The following is a 19,419-nucleotide window of genomic DNA, read 5'->3' as shown; positions in this document are numbered from 1 at the left end:
ATTGGGATCTTTTTCCTGTACTCTCAATTCATTTGCTTTTGCACTTTAATTTATTTTCTCAAAATCAAGCTCCATGACCATATTATTGGGGATTCCTTTTTCAGTTTGGCACAGAAGATTTAAAAAGCCATTGTCCCACAAAGGGAGGCTGAGCTGGATCTCACAGGTCTAATGTTATCTGTAAGGAAAAGAACACCTTCAATCTGTTCTTCAGAAGCCTGGTTCTTTCGAGATTTTGGGCTTGTACTATTTTGCCTAAGTTCTACTCTCATTTTTATACCAGACAAACTACCAGGTACTCTCCACCCTTTTATTTGCTTTGAGAAAACTCAAAGTGACCTTTCAATATACAAGCTTTAAGGGCTGATAGTGGCACCCACAGAGGTAATGTGCCCAGTTATACAGTTTCATACTCCATCCTGTTTGTCTATTATAAATCTTAAGTTACCTTTCCCAGGCAAAATCCAAAACAATTTCATCCTATTGCATAATTTACCTTCATCTCTATAGTCAAATGTAATTTGCCAGTTTGTGCTGACAATGGAATCTTTCCCATTTGGGCAATGTTGAGGGACAGCAAAGAAATCTTGTGCCCATCTCATGAGTACAGTGTCTCTTTCATAGTCCAAGCCATTCACCTCAGGCTTTGATGTCCAAATCCAGGTCTGGAGAAGGGAAAGGTTCATATCCAACCTTGTCGTCTTTCCTTCTGTAGTATATTCGTGTCAGCACAGTTATCAGAAAAGTCTCCAGTACAAGGAGGTGGCAATTCATCACTGCAGTGTGGGGTGAAATATAGTGTAAGTTATACTAAATTATAGAGGTGGTATCCCAACAGCAGGCCTGGCATGTGAGTTGGACAACACTTTCTGCAATTTATCCTCAAACCAGGACCTAGAGTCTGAGTAACATGGCAGGTTAATGGTAGAGCCAAAACCAAAACTTGGCTCTCAACCTGCAATCTGAGGTTAACATTAAACCTCATTTCTTTTGTGCATTTTATCTCCTTCCTAGCCACACCCATTTCCCTCCCAAGAGCTAAGGATCGAACCCATGGCCATCAAGGCTGGCCTCAAGCTGTGGAATTGCAGGTCTCTTCTGTGTGATCAGAAAAGTCATAGTCTCCTTAAATCTCTGCTGGGATTCTTGGAGATCCTTTTTTGAGTATTTGGAGCAGCAGCCTACCTGGCCCAACCTCTGTTTTAAGATCTTCTCCTCTCTAATCTTTCCATGATACTCCCCCTCTCACTTATCCTGGAATGAGATAAGAGCTTTAATAGGCTCACCTTGAGACCTGATTTTAGAGGAAAAGGGAGGTGAACAAGCAATCTGCCCGCCATTGGCCAAGACTGAGAAGATGGATGGCTGCAGGGCAGTCAGGATGAGCAGCACCTGCAGAAGGGAGAAGAAAAGCGAGGGCAGGGCGGGCCCAGGTGCATGGCGCTGAGGCCAGCTGGTCCGCGGCTGTGCTTGTCATGCCACAGTGCTTTTGGCCAACCTTTAGATCTGTGCAGTTCTGGAAGGCTGAGATTCACATTTGGTTAAAATTTGATGGAATTTCTAATCTCTAGGAAAGTTGTAACCTCATCTTCAACCAATATTTTATGAGAGTTCCTGACAAGAAACAATAAGAACTGATTGGAGGTTCAAGTTTATTCCCCTATTTCAGTCATGGCTGCTAAGGAGCACTTGCTGGATGAAAAGGGTGGATGATTAGGGAAGAGTCAGTCCATCTGCCTCAAGTATCAGATCCCTGCTGATAGGATGTTGGACAATTAACCACTAAAGTGCCCTCTGAAGAATCTCTGCCACACCAGGGCTGGAGGTGAAGGGAAGAAGGGGAACTAGTGTTCAATAGATACAGAGTTTCTGAGTGCAAGATGAAGCAGTTCTGGGGATGGAGGGTGGTGATGGTTGTACAACAATGTGAATGCACTTAATGTCACTAAGCTATACATGTGAAAATTGTTAAAATTATAAATTGTGTTATGTATATTATAGCACAATAAAAAGAAAGAAAGAAAGAAAAAGATCATCTCTGTCCAGAAGCCCCAGGAGCACCATTTCTCTTAGTACTTGCTCCCCCCAAGGCAAGGCAGACTGGCTTGTCCAGGCTTCCCACCATCATCACTGGCCCGCTCGGCAGCCACAGGCTTTTGACCTGAGGCCTGATCCTAAGTGCTTCTGGGGCCAGGATCCTTTCTGCCCCTCAATCCCTGATTCCATTTCAGTCTCTTTTCTCTCTTCCCCTACCCCCTTCCATTCTACCTACTATGTGCTGGAAATTCACATTTTGGAGGCATGTGCTTAGATCAAATGATAATCCATGTGCAAGCATGCTGTTAACTATAATGCAGTTATTTCTTGGGAGTAGGAGAAGGGCCCAGCAAGGAGACAAAAAGAATGGAAAGAGAAGGAAAACAAGATATTGCATTTATTGGAAAAGTTGTCTTTGGACTTGGAGAATGGAAAGTGTAGAGTGAACAGATGTGTCTTGGAGAGAAGTTTCAGAAGAGGTGTGAAGATGAGAGGCAGTGTGATGAGAAGAAGGGATGTGGATTGGGGAGTGAGACAGAGCTGGGTTTATATTCGAGCCTATCCCTATGTGTCTTTGAGCAAGTCCCATAGCATCTCTGGGTCTCAGTTTCCTTATTTGTAAAATAAAAAGAATGACTTCTAATATTATTGTGAAAATTAAATTGGAGTGTATGAAAAGGGCCTAGCATATGGTATAGGTAGTTCATGTAGCTGAGATAATGCTGATGCTGCTGGTGGTGATGGATTATGGGGTTTTAGGAAGTAATCATAGAAAAGAAAAAAGTGAAGGTGGAAGAATTTAAGATTCAATAATACACGTGTTATGGGTTGAAATGTGCCCCACAAACAGATATGTTGAAGTCCTAACCCCAGTACCTGAGAATGTGACCTTATTTCAAAACAGCATCATTATTTTGGTTAACTAATTATATGTAATTGGTTAAGATGAAGTCATACCAGGGTAAGGTGGGTCCTTATTCAAATTTGACTTGTGTCCTTATAAGAAGAAAAGAGACAAAAGACACGGTCACAGGAGGCGAGAAGGCCATGTGATGACAGAGGCAGAAATCGGAGGGATGATGCTGTAAGTTAAGGAATACCGAGATCACTGGCAAACCCGCAGAAGCTAGGGAGAGGCAAGGAGGGTTTCTCCCGTACAGATTTCAGAGGAACCGTGGCCAGGTGACATCTTGATGTTGGACTTGTAGCCTCCAAAACTGTGAAGGAATACATTTCTGTTGTTTTAAGCCACTTGGTGATATTTTGTGACAGCAGGCCTAGCAAACAATTTCAGCACAGAAAAGCAAAACCTAGGAAGTGGCAAGGATCATTTTCCAAATCTCACAGGAAACCTGAGGCTTAAGATTCCCAGACCTGCTTTTAGCCTCTATTAGTCTCACCTCCTAACCCCAATTATTTGTAGCTCTATTATGAACCATCCTTTCTCTCTTAGGGTGTAGTTACCTGGAACAGAGCAAATTTGGCTCCTATGTTCTGCTCGCCCAGGTGCAGCCTGGCTTGACGGAAAAGGATAGCCAGGGTCCAGAGGGCCAACAGGGTGGACACGCCAAGGAAAGTGTTGATCCATAGAGCTGTGCTCTCCTCAGAAATCTGGCGACAGACCAGACAGGAGTCAGTGAGGGAGGCGGGCCCTTTTCTTTATTTCTTTCCCCAAGGTGGAGCAGTTAATTAGAAAAGCCCCATAGCCTGCCCCAGTCTCCTCCCTCCCACCACAGGCCCTGAACCTCTATTTTTCCACAGTCACCCTATCTGCAGGTAGCAGAGGATGTTGGCACCAGCTATTCCTCCTAGAGCTCAAAGGTACTAAATGAGTTCTGTACTTCGCTGCCCCTTCCCCCTGGCTTACATCTGCTGGGTCATAGATGCCATCAGGGATGAGAAACAGGCCCACCAGGCCCAGTGTTATCTTGAAGAAGGCATACTGGAATGGCCCCAACATCAGTAGCTGAAGCTTTTTCCTGAGGGGAAAAGAGGGTTAGGAACATGGACCCACAGACCACCCACCCCAAGAAGACTTATCTTCCTCACTGGGCTCCTGGGCCGAGGCTTGATTACCATCAGAGACACCAAAATGGTTAAACAGGAAGAAGCCGGGATGTTGAGAGCATTGGCAATCCTTGCTTTCCACTCACCCTAGACCAGAATGCTGCCTTTTTGAGTGTTGACCCAATCCCATTAACCAAAATGAGCAAGAGGGGGCAAGTAAAGAGCCTACAGTCTAGTTTTGCTTCACATGGCTACACTTTGGAGGTGGCAGTGGGCTTAAGTGACGGGAACTTTGGAGTTCTCCTTTCTCTGCTCCCCTGACTTCTGGGTGGGATGCCTACCCTTTCATCATTGGGTTTGTTCCATACAACGCTAATTGCAGGAGGGTTGAAGCGGGGCTGAGAGAGCCAGCAGATGCTCACGGGAGAGTGCGGGAAGAGGTAACCTGTTCTTTGAGGACACCTCTCCCTCCTCTCTTACCTGGTGAGCATGAGTTTGGGGCAACAGGGGCAGCAGCAGCAGCAGGGGCCTGTGTGGATCATCATCGGGGTGTCCTTCAGTGTCCTCACTACCGCCTCCTTCCCTCCGAAGCCTTCCACTATGACCTGCATCAGCAGGTAAAAGCACACCGCATAAAACCTGGAGTGGGAAGAGAATTGGGCCTGAGAGTACACCGAGGGGAGGCAGTAGCCAGCTGAGGGACACCCTTTGCTTCCAAAGATGGACGGCAAAGGGAGTGGAGAGGGCTGAGGCTCACTGAGGGGAGCACGGTAGGGACTAGCCATTCTGAACGTGTGACCCAGGAAGAGCAAGAGAAGAGGACGGCGTCTGGGGGCCTGAGAAGGGGGGAAATTTCAGGCTTTGGGGTTGACATGGTGGCTGAGGATAAACAGATCTAGAAGTTCAAGAGACCCGAGTTAGCACAAGTTGGAAAGGGATCGATTTGTGATCAATACTAATTGATTTGCAGGGGTTTATGGAAGAGATGGGGATAAAAGAAGACATGGGTTCTGAAGTCCTGGGTGAGTGGGGAGCAGAAGGGGACCCCAAAAGGATACTAGGCCTAGAGCTGAGGGCAGCAGGACACTCACGAGGTTATGGCCATTTCCACAATCATGAGGGAACGAGGGATCCAGAGACCGAAGCAGCAGAACACAGACACCACCTGCTTGGACGGGAGCAAGAAGCCAGTTAAGGGAACGAGGGAGACCTTGCGCTCACCCTCTTGAAACTTTCGTGACAAGGGCTCAAGGAAGCAAAACCTAAATGTCTAAGGTACTATTACTTAAAAGTGGACAGCTGGAAAAATCACTAATTGAATTTAAAAACATTTTAATTTAGCTGTCAGTTCCTTCTATGTCTTAGTTAGAGATAGCAAGTCACCTGAGTCAGGGGCGTTTTTGAAGACTATCTTATCCTACATCCCTGGGGTGAGAATAGATAAGTTCATCCCTAGGAGTAAGAGGACCAAGATCCAACCCTTCCTTTTCAACATCCCATGTTATAAGAGCATCACTGATGACCTGAGATGGCCCAGGCAGATGTTATTGGGCAGGAAAGGACCTCACGGGCCTCACTCTCCACCCAAATGGGCACTCAGAGCTCACCAGAAGGAAACAGAAGTCCAACCTTAATGGTCTATGAGCAAGCCAAAGGCCTTCATAATGGCTGTGGGAGTTTCAAAAGCTTACAGTGTAAGAGTAGAGCTAAGTATGACCCCATGGGAAAAAAATTCTTTCCCTCCTACACTCTGAGGAACCTCTGCTTGTCCATACACAAAGGAGGCTTGCTTTTAACAGCAATATCGTGGTGGAGGAGGAGTGATTGGGCCACTGGTCGCTGAGTGGTTTCTTTAGCTGTCTCTGTGGCTCTAAGAATTCTAACACTCCATCCCACCACCTTCCCAGCATGGGGCCTGAATGCAAATGGAGATCACATTAGAAGCCTCCACCCTAAGGTGGTAGAGGCCTGCAACCATTTGCTTACTTGCATTGTTGAGTTTAGAGGAATTCTCAGAATGGTCCCCACATCCTCCTCTTCAGTCCCTCCTGAAGGGCAACAATAGGGCGCTCACCGTGGGTGCAGAGCTGATCCAGAGCAGAGTCCTCCTCTTGACGGGGCAACGGGTGTTCTTGTACAGGTAGAGGGCATCCTCCAGGAAGATGGCAATTGAACCCAGAGCAAGCAAGGTCATGATGACCGTGAGGGCAATTTCCACAGGGCCCAGTGCTAGAGTGGATAGAAAGAGGACAGACTCTAGTGAGCTGAAGTCCAGAACTGAATGAGGGGCAGGAATGTGGCTCCCTCACTTGGATCTAAATTGCTTTACTGTATACAGAACTGTCTGCCCTAGGCCCCCATGCATGCAGAACAATGGCTTTTTCTTAGACCTAGAATATCCAACATGTGGCTAGAAAATAATCATTCTTCTGCATGGATGGGAGCCTAGGCCATAGAATTTCAGATATGGTGATGCTTACCTGGACAAGAGTACAGACATCAAACAAGTTTTTACATAGCAAAAATTTTGGAGTAGGAATTCAGTAGGGCCTATGTGCTTTTCTACCTCGGGTGCCATGTGTTATGCTGGCAAACAACATTATAATTGAAGCAGAATGTAATTAGTGGTATACTTTAGAGCTGTTTGAAATTTGATTTCAAAAATTATGTCATGAACCCGGGACTCCACACTGAGTGTTGGTCTCACACTTAGTCTTACATTGAATATGGCCCAGTGGCTCTTTAGTGTTTATCATATTCATTCAAGGAGTTGTTAAAAGGTAGCTGTCCAGGCCCAGCCCTTAGAGATGCTGCTTCAGTAGATATGGGATGGGCCCAGTAACTGCATTTTTAACAGATTTATCTGATAACGGTCAGGGGATAACCATTTTGACAAAAACCAGTGAAGCTCCTCAGGCCTCACCATTGCTAACAGAAAGAAATTAATCTAGTTATAGTATGTTTTTCTAAACAGGTGACTCATCACTGCAACAACTAGTTTTGAAGGGTTCTGTGTCCTTAGTGACTAAGTCTGGACACTCACTTATCTAAGTAACTCTTCCCCAGTTGGCAGACTCACTCCTCTCCACCTCCTAACCGGCTAGAGGAGAGGAAGAAGGGGCAAAGGAAGACTGTCAGAACCCAGCCCACTGTCCTCGTGCATTGGGAGTAAAGCATGAGGAAGGCATTGGCTAGTCTGCCCTATGTTTTGGTGACTGAGGGCAGCTCAGTCAGAGAGACAGCACTGCCAAAACGAAACCAGGGAGGAAGGAAACCACACCACAGTGGAGACCTGTCATCTGGATCAGTCATAGCTGGTGGCACCACAAGAAGCAACCAGGCAAAGGTGAATCTGCCCAAAAGTACCATGGGAGGTAGTACATCTTTGTCCCAGGGAGGCCCTTTATCTCTGACCACAGTCAGGTCTAACTGCCAGGCCGCAGGACCTGCAGTAGGGAAGGTGGCCCTTGGATTCCAGCTCCCAAGCAGGGAGCTAGTAGTACAGTTTTCCTTTCTATCACAGGCCATAAAAGACAGGATTGTGCTGTTTTTCTTTGCCCCTACCCATCCCTTTCTCCATTCAGCTCCATTTAGTTAGGATAGAGCCCTCTGGGTGTCTAAATGACTGGCTTGGCAGGGTGATCACACTGTAAGGTATAAAAAAGTCAAATCACTATATTGCACACTTGAAATTAACATAACCAATACAATATGATATAACAACTATACATCAGTAAAAAATAAAAAATAAATAAGTGACTGGCTTGGCATTGCTGTTAATGTTTAGCTCTGTTGCCTCTCTCTCAGTTACCTCTCCAGATACCATTCAAAGGCCCTGCAAGTTTTGAATATTAAAAAACTTGCTCCAGTATTTTACTAAAAAAAATTCACCTTTTTCTTCTTGAAAATTTTAAAATATAAACACACAGATGATTAGTTTTACATGATATTACCCTTTTACATCAAAAATGTGTATTTAAAACAATTATGGAGATACACATAAAGCTAGCCATATTTCAAAATGATGCCAAATAAGTTAAAGGGATAAGTCTTTAAAAATCAACCAGGAAAAATTGAAAGAGCAAAGAAGAGAGAAAGAGTTGTATTTTCATCAAAACTTAGGAGATGAAACACCTTTCCAAGCTTATGAGCAATCCAAGAAATCGCAAAGAGAACAACGGTCACATATGACATAGTTTAGACTTCTGAATGTTAAAAAAGGGAGGAAACAAACTAGGGGAAAGCATTTTTAATAAATATGTAGTAAAGTTTAAGATCTTTGTCACCTAAAGAAAGTTGGTAACAAAACCAGGAGGCTCTGACACATGGGAAAAACATCACTCTGCCTAGCAGCCAGAGAAGAGCAAAATAACGGTGATATATTCTTTTTTGTTCTATTAAATGATAATGTTTAATATTAAAATGAGAATGTTTATAATATTATTGAGTAATAGCTCTAAAACAACTTAAATATCTGACAGTATTGGAATTATTAAGTCAACTATCCCATAGAATATTGTTCAGACATGAAAATTTTGTGCATGCCACAAAAAATCTTTGTGAAGAGTATATAATAATATTTTAAAAAACATATTAACACTCATCCTGGCTGTTGTGGCTCATGAATTGAATGGTGGCCTATGAACCTAAAGGTCACCAGTTCAATTCCCAGTCAGGGCACATGCCTGGGTTGTAGGTGGGGTCCCCAGTTGAGGTCATGTAAGAAGCAGCCAATTGATCGATGTTTCTCTCCCTCTCTTTCTTCCTTCCTTCCCCTCTCTCTAAAAAACAAACAAACAAAGCCCCCCACCCAACTTGTTAACAGTCAACTAAAAAACCCACAAAATTTCTCAGCAGACCCACTGGAGAATAAAAAAGAACATTGACCCTTTCCTAATATCATTCAAAAACACTTAAATGTGAAAGTTAAAACAAAGTTTTTAGAAGAAAACAGAAATACATTTCCATGACTTTGAGATAGGCAAAGGTCTTTTAAAATAGGTCACAAAAACACCAATCCTAAAAAATTAATAAATTGGACTTCCTTAAAATTAAGAATTTCCACTGTTCAGAAGAAACTATTACAAGAATGAAAAGGTAAGCTCAGACTGAGAAAAGATATTTGTAATACAGGTATTCGCCAAGAGACTCATACCATAAATATAAAGAATTCCCATCAGTAAGAAAAAGACAATAATTTTTTTACTTTAAAAAAAGACCTAAACAGTTATTTTATAAAAGAAGATACCCAAAGGTTCGCCAAACATAAAAAGGTGCTAAATATCTACAATTGTCAGGGAAAAAAAATCACCAAAAGGGCTAAAATTAACAGTATTGATGATTACAAGTATTAGTAGAGATAAATGGTTGGAACTCTCATACACTGCTGTTGAGTGGAGTCCAAGCACTTTGACAAGCAATTTGGTGTTAGCTATTAAACATCCACCTACCCTATGACACAGAAATTGCACTCTTGGATACATATTCACTAGAAATGCTTATAATCATGGAAAGAATGTTCAGAGCAGCCTTGTTCATAATGGCCCAAGCTGGAAACAGCCTGCAGGGGAAGTCAGGGATGCAACATGGTTCCAGCAGTAAAGGCTCCAGGAAAATGTTGGATTCTCTAACTTTCTGTGACAGTTTAACTCTCTGTAGCCGCAGGCTAACTGATAGTGATTGAGAAAGGTGGATTGCCTCCTGAGGATAAATGTCGTGCTGGGAAGGAGGTTAATGAATGTACAAGTGTGGATAACTGACTGATGTTATCTGTTAATTTAGAAATGCACGTTCTTCTGGTGGTTTCTGTGGCAACCCACCACGTGGTATTACTATTAATCCCCTATAAAAAGAGACCCTTTTCAGAGAGGCGTGTTGATTTCTTCCCAGTGGGCCACCACTGAGAGCAAGCAGCTGCTCTGCCTGTGTAGGTAAGTTTCTCCCATTAAAGCTCTTATAAATTTGAATAAGGTTCTGTGTCAGTGCTTCAGAATCAATTCTGAATTTAGACTTTTGAGGCTTTCCCCAACATAGCTCATATGTTTTTCAGTAAGAATACAGACAAGTGAATTGTGATATATTCACACAAGGGAACATCACACAGAGATAAAAAAGATGACCTACTGATACATGCAATGGAACTGATTACTCTTAAAAACATACTGATGAATGAACGAGGCCAGACCCAAGAGCACAAACTGTTGGATTTTGTTTTTATGAATTGAAGAACAGGGAAAATTAATCTATGAAGGCGGCAGAGGTTAGAATAGTGGTGTTTGTAGGAACATTAAGTGAGTAAGTGGGGAAAGTGTGAGAGACCCCCCCTACTCCCCGCTGGATGCTGGAAATGTTGCATGTATTGACATGGGTGTCGGTTCCACAGTTGTACACATATGTAAAAATTCACCAAGCTATATACTTAAGATCATTGTCCTTAAATGCACACCTTAAAAAGAAAACTTATGTGGACAAAACAGAATGAAAAATAAACACAGTAAAATTATAACCATGTTTAAGGGATTTACTTGGGGAAAGAAAGATACAAAAAAGTTGAAGAAAAGAGTGAGGCACTAGTATCTTTATCTGACAAAATGGAAAGTCAAGAAGCATTATCGATAGTGGAATAGAAAATAAACTATAGGTATAATACATAAACCTATAGATATAACCAACCAAAAATACTGACTTAATTATATGGAGAGAAGGAAAGAAGTTTGGTGCTAAGTGGGTTAAATCCTCATGTATCACAGAGGCAGCCACAGGTGATGCCCGAGGCTGGTACCCAGGAAATAAAAGTGTGTGCAGACTGGCACAGGCGATGTGACGGTAACTATCAAAAGAACCTTCAGCTAAAAAAGGAGGGGGATTAGAAATGAGAATGGATGTCAGGGGATTGTTGACTTTCATTAGCAACCCTTTTGTACTATTTGAATTTTTAACCACGTTCATGCATTACTTTGATACAATGAAAATATTAAAAAATTCCTACACATACTAAAAAAAAATTAGCAATGATGTCTTTGGGTAATGAGACTGTGGGTCGTTTTTGCTTTTTTTTCTACTTTTTCCAATTATTCTATAATAAACATGTATTTTTAAAAAATGTTTTTAAAAGGATACATTTTGCCAAACATATGCTAATATGAAAGATTCACATGATCTCACGCTTACAAAAACAGGACATAAAATTGTAGGTATAGTGCGATTTCTAATGTTACATAAAGACACAAAAAAAGGAAATTGCAAGCAGGGCCTGTTTCTGAGTGGTGGGACTAGAAATGACTTTTCCTCTTTTTACTTTTCTGCATTTTCATATTTACTTTCTTAAACCTGAATTATTTTTTCAATAGAAATATTTAGTTAAAAATATACACAAAGATAAAGTACAAGTAGGCAGAAACCAAAATTAATTCAGTGGACTTCTAAAAGCCAATGCCCATTGTTGGGAGGGGGAGTCCTGCCTTGGTCTCTCCTTGCCTGACCCCATCCCCTCCTAGGCTCTTGTTCTCATCAGCTCACTGAACTGAGAGTGGGAATTGCCCTTCCTCAGGCAAGCCATCAAGGCCAAACCCTTCCTCAGGGTTCACTGTCCTTGACTCCTCCCTCCTCCTTAAAACTCTTCCCTCCCCATGACTCACAGAACCACAGTCCTCATGACTCCCCCCTGGGCCTCTGCCCCTTGGTCTGCTCTGTTGATTCCTCATCCTCTCTCACACCTCATGTTCTGCAAACTCAGTCATTGCAGCTCCGCTCTTCTCCGTTCATAGAGGTATAGTATTTCTGTGCCACTCCTTCAGCCTCCCAACAACCATGTGGGGGTTCCCACCTCCAGGACTTTACACTTGGCTTCTGCTGGTTCATCTTTTCTCCCTGAGCACATAGTGGAGGGCTCCTCTCATCACTGAGCTCTCAGCTCAATGGCTCTCCTCTGGCAGCCTCCTTTAAATGCACAGTGTGACCTGCCCCTCCCACAGTGAAGTTATTTACGTATTTATTTACTTGCTTATCATCTGCCCCTTCACCTTACTGTAAACTCCACCAAGGCAGGGACTTTGTCAGTCTTGTTCTCCCTTCTGCCTCCAAGGGCTTGGAACAGCAGCTGTGACTATTTGTTGAATGAAAGAAATAATCCCATGAGAATTCTTATTGCCATCTCTATTTTACAGGCTTTTTCAGGAAACAAAGCTCAGAGTGACAAGCACTTTGCCCAAGGTCACACAGTCTTGAAGTGAAGGAGCTAGGATTTAAATGGAGGGGTTTCTCACACTAAACCCATGCTCTCAATCATCACACACACCGACTAGTGGTTGCGTTCATGTCAATAGGAGAGGGAATGAGGAGTGTTAGAAACAACCAAATGTGACTCTAAAAGATTGTTTAAGTTTATGAAGGAGGAAGGGCATATTCTGACCTCAATGCAGAAATGCTTTTGCACTTCCTTGTAAATGCTGGCTTTGGTACTCTGCTCTTTCTCACGCGTGTAGTGTCTATAGGCTCTTGTATCCACCTCCACGGTGCAAAAGCCAAGTGAGAGTTTCTTATCATCCATAGCCCGGCACCACTGTTCTCCATCAAACTTATTCATCTTCTTAGAAGACTGCCCCCTACCTTATTTTTCTGCATCTTAATCACTATTATGGGACAAAAGTGTCCTATAGACAAAGGATTTTTGGAAATGCCTTAAAGTTATACATGTTTCTTTCCTGCAGAACATACTGAAGTGTTTTGTTTGATTTACACTGTTAATTTCCAAAAGGAGGTTATAGAATTACAGCTTTTATAAAACTTGTTTTTCTATAGACTGTGTTTTCATGAAGCACTCTTTGGGATTCCAGGAACACATTTTGGGAAATGCTTGTCTAACCATTTTCAATACAAGTACAACTTTAGCAACTAGCAAATTTCTCACTGTCTCTGAAATAGTGAAGATTACTTTTTATATAATGAAAACAATGTCAGAACATTAAAATTTTGAAGAGTACTATCCATAATCTTAGTTGGATCCTAGTAAAAAATTACCTTATTTTTGCATATTTGTTTCCATGGAGGTTAAGAGCATAGGCTCTGGAGTTAGAGACACATGAATTCAAAGTAAAATTCCAAATGCATTTTGATTTCTGGCCAAGGTGGAGGTGTAGGTAGATACACTTTGCCTCCTCACACAACCAAAAGAAGGACAACAACAAGTTTAAAAACAAAAAATAACCAGAACTGCCTGAAAATTGAACTATATGGAAGTCCGACAACCAAGGAGTTAAGGAAGAAATATCCATCCAGACTGGTAGGAGGGGTGGAGCCAGGCAGTGGAACAAAAAGGACTCCTGCCAGGCAGTGTCTGGAGAACCTGGGTGGGCGAGGCGGTGGCTGGCAGACTGGGCAGTCCCGCATTAGTGTGAGATAGACCTGGAGGAACAACTGGGGAGTGGGACAAATCACAGAATCCAGGGTTCCAGTGCAGCAAAATAAAGCCTCAAAACCTCTGACTATAAAAACCTGTGGGGGTTGAATTGGTGGGAGAAACTCCCAGCCTCACAGGAGAGTTTGTTGGAGAGACCCATAGGGTCCTAGAATGTATACAAAACCTATCCACCCAGGAATCAGCACCAGAAGGGACCAATTTGCTTGTGGGTAGCAGGGGAAGTGTCTGAAAATGGAGTGAGAACCAAGCAAGACACATTTTTTTCCTCTGTGACCCCTCCCCCACATACAGCAGAACAATGTGGAGAAGTGGGTTGCCCTGCCCTGGCGAATACCTAAGGCTCCACCTTTTACAATATAACGGGTGCACCCAGACAAAGAAATATGGCCCAAATGAAAGAACAGATAAAAGCTCCAGAAAAAGAAATGTGATGAGATAGCCATCTATCAGGTGCAGATTTCAAAACTAGTAATCTGGGTGCTCACAGAAATGATTGGGTATGGACACAAAATAAAGGAAGAAGTAAAGTCTATACAAAGTGAAATAAAGAAAAATATGCAGGGAACCAACAATGAAGAGAAGGAAACTGGGTTTCAAATCAATGATTTGGAGCAGAAGGAAGATATAAACATTCAACCAGAACAGAATGAAGAAACAAGAATTCAATAAAATGAGAGCCTTAGGAACATCCAAAACAACTTTAAATGTTCCAACATCTGAATCATAGGGGTGCCTGAAGGAGAAGAGAAAGAGCAAGAAATAGAAAATTTATTTGAAAAAATAATGAAAGGAAACTTCCACAGTCTGGAGAAGGACATAGACATACAGTCCAGAAAGTTCAGAGAATCCAAACAAGTTGGACCCAAGGAGAATACATGGAGATACATCATAATTACATTACCCAAGATTAAAGATAAGGAGAGGATCTTAAAAGCAGCAAGAAAAAAGGAGATAGCTACCTACAAAGGAGTTCCCATAAGACTGTCCACTGATTTCTCAAAAGAGACCTTACAGGCAAGAAGGGGCTGGAAAGTATTCCAAGTCATGAAAGGCAAGGACCTATATCCAAGATTCCTCTATCCAGCAAAGCTATCATTTAGAATGGAAGGGCAGATAAAGTGCTTCCCAGATAAGGTCAAGTTAAAGGAGTTCATTATCACCAAGCCTCCTTATTATATGAAATGTTAAAGGGACTTATCTAAGAAAAATAAGATGATCAAAACCATGAATAGTAAAATGACAACAAACTCACAACTGCCAACAACTGAACCTAAAAACAAACAAACAAATAAACAAACTAAGCAAACAACTGGAACAGGAACAGAATCCCAAAATTGAGATCACATGGATCAGGCAGGGGAAGGGGTGAATGGGGGAAAAGGTACAGGGAATAAGAAGCATAAATGGTAGATACAAAACAGACAGGGGAAGGTTAAGAATAGTATAGGAAATGGGGAAGCCGAAGAACTTATGTGTATGACTCATGGACGTGAACTAAAGGGAGTGGGACATGCTGGGAGGAGGGGGATACGGGGTGGAGGGGAATAAAGAGGAGAAAAAATGGGACAACTGTAATAGTATAATCAATAAAATATACTTAAAGAATTAAAAATAGTTAGGTTGTAGGATACGAGGATTTTAAGTTATAGCTATCTACTCTCCAAAGTGGTTATACCAATTTGGAATCCCACCTGTAGTCTATGAGTTCACAGTTCACCTCAAATTCATCTTCGCTTGGGATTATCAGGCTTTTTATTTTGTCTATAAGAGTGCAGTGAAATGATATTTTATTATTTAACTCTTGTTCCTTAATTCCCAAGGAAATGGACAACCTTTTTGTATATGTATTGGCCATTTGGGTTTCCTCTTCTGTAAATTGTCCATATATTTTATCCAATTTTTATTGGGTAATTTTTTAATACCGACTGCTCACCTTTGTTACAGATTATAGGCTTGAAAATATCTTCTCCCAGTCTGTACTTTGACTTTTTACATTCTTTATGGTGTTTTTAGTCATACAGAAGTTTGGTTGCTTTATGTAGTTGATCTCCATGATCATTTATGCTTTCTTGTGTTTAAGAAATTATTCTCTACTCTCATAAAGATAGTTTTCTATTTTTATTTTGTACAATGGTTGCATTTTACATTTAGGATTTTAATCAACCAGGATTAAAGCTGTGTTGGAGCTATTGTCATGTTTATTGATTTGCCATAGGGACCGGCAGTTGTCCAGCGTCACTTCTTGAAGAGTCCGTCCTGCCCCACTGAGTGGGCATGGGATGACTTCTGGGCCTTGTGTTCTCTTCCATTTTTCTACTTGTCTCACCCCTCATAGTTATTGCGTTGTTACCTTAACTACGTTAGTCTTATTATAAGCCTTAATCTCTTTAAGGACAGGTCTTGGCTTTACATGGGTCTTTACAATTATATATAAAGGTTTGGGTCAGTCCATTTTTTAAAAAATCCTGTGAGGATCGTAAATGCACTGGTATCACAGGTATTTAAAAAATGGATTGTTGAAATAATTCTTCCAGAATAGCTCTTTCATAAATGGCATTTATTTCAAGGAGCAACACAGTTGACAGAAGAAGGAAGGGGTTTCTCCACACCCTCGGTGGGCACCTCCTGACTCTCCTGTTTCTGGCAATGCCATCACTGCTGCCCAGGTCCCCAGAGCCATCGCGAGAGGCTCTTTTTCCTTCACTCACCCTGCCTAGGTACTTATTTACCAGATGGCCTGTTCTTTCTTTGGATTTCCTGTGTTTTCCAATCTTCCCTTTCTTTCCCTGATATTGCTGTGAGTCAGACTCTTGTCCTTCATGCTGGGCTGGGGCAATAACTCCCAGTTTATATCCCTGCTTCTCAAGGTTCTTCTTCCTTGAAGTTCAGTCTGATTATTGATTAATGGTCTGGAGGCACTATCCAGCCCCTCCCAATCTCAGAGCCCTCACCAGGCTCCTCCAGGCTGCAGGATAAAGTACAACTCTTCTGCCTGACACTCATTGAGCCCCACCTTACCTGCCCAGCCTCTCAATTGGCCCCTACTTCCCCACCAGCAACCTTGAATCCTGGCAGATATGGCTCCTCCGTGTCTGGGGAATGTGTCTGCTCATTCTGTCTCATCCCCAGCCCAGCAGTGCTCACCACCTGCTCGCTGCTGTCCAGCTGCTACCCCCTTCAATAGTTCCACCTGGGAGCAGGCAGCTCACTAGGCTACCAGGCCCAGAATGGTCTCCCTATTTTGAATGCCCTTGATGCTTCTATTTTGCGTTTTGTAGCCAAGCTGTGTGAGGTCCATTTTCGCTGTATAAAGCAAGGTTTCTCTGTCTCAGCACCACTGACACTTAGGCCAAGAGGATTCCTTGTAGGAGGTTTTCCTTTGTTTCCAGGACGGCATCCCTGGCCTCTACCCACTAGGTGCCAAGTAGCACCCTCTAGTTGTGACAACTGAAACTGTCTCCAGACATTTGCAAAAGTCCCCTAGGGGCCAAAACTGACTCTGGCTGACAACCACGGGTGTAAGGGGAGACTTCTATCCCCAGCTGCACTCTGTGAACAAGAGGTTCCTGGAGCTAGACGCCACAGCTGCCTCCTGACAGCTAAGGGGTTTCTCTGGACACTAGCTGGCAGGCGGCATTCACTGTGGTTCCGAGCATCTGAAACAAGGCTGAACACTGTTCAAGGACACGCTCATATGTGCCTCCTAATGCAGGCTGACCACATCCTGTTGTTCAGAAAAAGTCTACTCCTTGCAGGAAGGAGTTTGGGGAAAGCATTTAGGTGCCATAAAGACACAGGCTCCTATTCGTCAATGTCTCAGAGGTAATCACGCAGTAGGAAAATGAAAGAAAATACGGGTGAGCAATATTTGCTATGAAGATGCTGGGGTCATTTGAATGTCATGTTTTATGTGTCCAGAAAATAAACCGAGTCCCATCTTCAGCCTTTCACTTTCAAAGTAATTCAGTAATAGGAATCTAGTTAGCCGGCACTGTGAGAATACATCTACTTGTTCACCTAAGTTTTAAGAACATTATTCATAATAACCACCCCTCTTGAATGATTTAGGCCCACGAAGGCTGTTGTGTGGGCCTCAAGGGGACCCTGTGGGGCTTGGGTCATTTGAGCACCATCCTGAGTCCTCAGATGGTCCTAGGGTCTGAAAAATGCTCTAGGACAGGGTGCCCAGTTTGAAGGGACTCTGAGGCTAGAATGGGTGGAAGGTCCAACATGCACGTCCATCTCCTGGGCTAGGTTGTCATGTCTCTCTTTTGGCCTATGGGCTTCTTGAGGAATTGATCTTCTCCTCCAAGACCTTAACCATGATAGACAAACCCTGGGCCAGCCATCCTCCCAGGATCTCCAGGCTGGCCAGCAGAGGACCACCTCTCCTCTGCTCCTTTCAGCTGTCCTGACTTACCACAGGGATGCTTGTCTCCTCCTTTTAGTTCCCTCCAGGAAGGGTTCCCTACTCACCTCTCAGAAGTTGGGCTGCAGTGGGAGGGAGAGAGAAGCAGGCAGAGGGGATGTTGTAATTGGTTTTCAGTACTTCCACAAGGTCTGCCGTGTACCTGGAGAGACACAGCCTGCGTTCAGATAGCCTTGTGGACAGGAGAGAGCACTGGAAGGGACATCAGTTACTGGACGCCCCCTCAAACACATCTGGGCTCAGGGAGCTTGTCCATTTCTCCTCAAGTTCCTGGTTCTTGGAAGGAATTGGACAGTGGGTCCCATCTAGTGTGTAAAGCAGCCTGCCACCGAGGCTGTGGACAGGCCCGGCTGCAGTACCCACAGACCCTGCAGTCCTTTCGCTTCACTCCCTTGGGGCGGCAGCCAGGGAGAAAGAACAGAATTGCAGGGAAAGAGTGGATCCTTAGCACTAGGGGTGGGTCCCCAGCTGGTGGGAGTTCTGTGCATGTACCCTCTTCCCCCAGCTCCCAGCTCTGGGATCTTTCTCTCCTAGAATGGGGAGAGAAAGCCAAGATGCTGAAGAGTCATGCACTGGCTAAACCCCAAGTGTCCCTGAGGACCTTAGGGACAGCCAGGCCATTATCAGTCCTGTCTCATTCTGAGTGCTGGAAACCAAAGGGTACTGGGAGGGAGGGAGCGACAGGCCAGAGCGATAGAGGCCACCTGCTGCATAGCAACCAGCTCCTGGCTCAGGGCCTGCAGCCCTCACTCACCTGGGGTCAAGCTTTATCTGAGTCTTGTCTGGCTCCATTACTTCTCTCACTCTCTGGTTCTCGACTCTCAATTTCCCTTCTTGGCAGGCACTGAAGAGCAAGGAGGGGCAGGCAGGTGCGGGCCCAGAGGTAGGTGGCTCCCGGCCCTGTTGACTGCCAGCCTTTTCCCAAAGTACTCAGGTAGACGATAGGTAGGGTGTCTGGCTCGTCTGCGCTGGCTCTCTCCCTCCTCAGGCCTCCTAGCCCACAATTTCTATCTCAGAGTTCATCCCAGAGTAATTTGAAATTTGATCCTCTCAGCTGGCTGAGTTCCCAGGTTCCTGACTCCACCTCTACCCCTACCCCCACTCCTAGGTGTGGTCCTTCTGGCCTCCCTCCCATAAGTACCTTTAGACATGCTTTGCCCCTGGCCCACCCTTACCCTTTATCTTCCCCCACCCTCGCCCCCCAGAAGGCTTCTAGGGTGGTGTGGGGACAAAGTTCTCAATCTTCCCCTCAGTGCCCCCTGGCCAACAACTACTTCTCCCCAAGAACTTGGCGGGAACTCAGGCTCTGGGGCCCTGGGATGGGAGAATCAGGGCTGAGGTCTTGACTGTGTTGGTGCTGGTGGCTCGGCATGTGGAAGGAAGGGCTAGCTGGAAAAGCCAGACAAGACCCCTGTGAGTTTTCCAAAGCCTAGCCCGCCACTTCTTGATGGTGGGTTTACCAGCCAAATAGCAGCCACAGACACAGCAAATGGGAGAGGGAGGCCATATGTGAAAGGCAGAGTCGTGG

At 43.9% G+C, this 19,419-nt stretch overlaps 1 protein-coding gene across 1 annotated transcript; it reads right to left on the bottom strand.

The window, feature by feature from the left end:
- Positions 1-296: 296 nt before the first annotated feature.
- Positions 297-18,908, bottom strand: SLC51A (solute carrier family 51 subunit alpha). Its single transcript, XM_045850988.1, has 9 exons — positions 18,646-18,908; positions 17,939-18,033; positions 6,119-6,273; positions 5,136-5,209; positions 4,525-4,683; positions 3,905-4,016; positions 3,502-3,648; positions 1,287-1,392; positions 297-776 (listed from the first exon to the last, which is right to left on the bottom strand). Exons 1-9 carry the CDS (start codon positions 18,681-18,683, stop codon positions 640-642), a joined length of 1,023 nt encoding a protein of 340 aa, XP_045706944.1. The 5' UTR covers positions 18,684-18,908; the 3' UTR covers positions 297-639.
- Between the last annotated feature and the right edge of the window lie 511 nt (positions 18,909-19,419).

Source organism: Phyllostomus hastatus, unplaced genomic scaffold (genome assembly GCF_019186645.2).
Source record: "Phyllostomus hastatus isolate PE091 unplaced genomic scaffold, TTU_PhHast_1.1 phas_contig_86, whole genome shotgun sequence".
In the NCBI taxonomy this organism is placed as follows: domain Eukaryota; kingdom Metazoa; phylum Chordata; class Mammalia; order Chiroptera; family Phyllostomidae; genus Phyllostomus; species Phyllostomus hastatus.
Note: the sequence above shows the minus strand (reverse complement) of the source record. Positions and strands in the feature narration are given on the sequence as shown.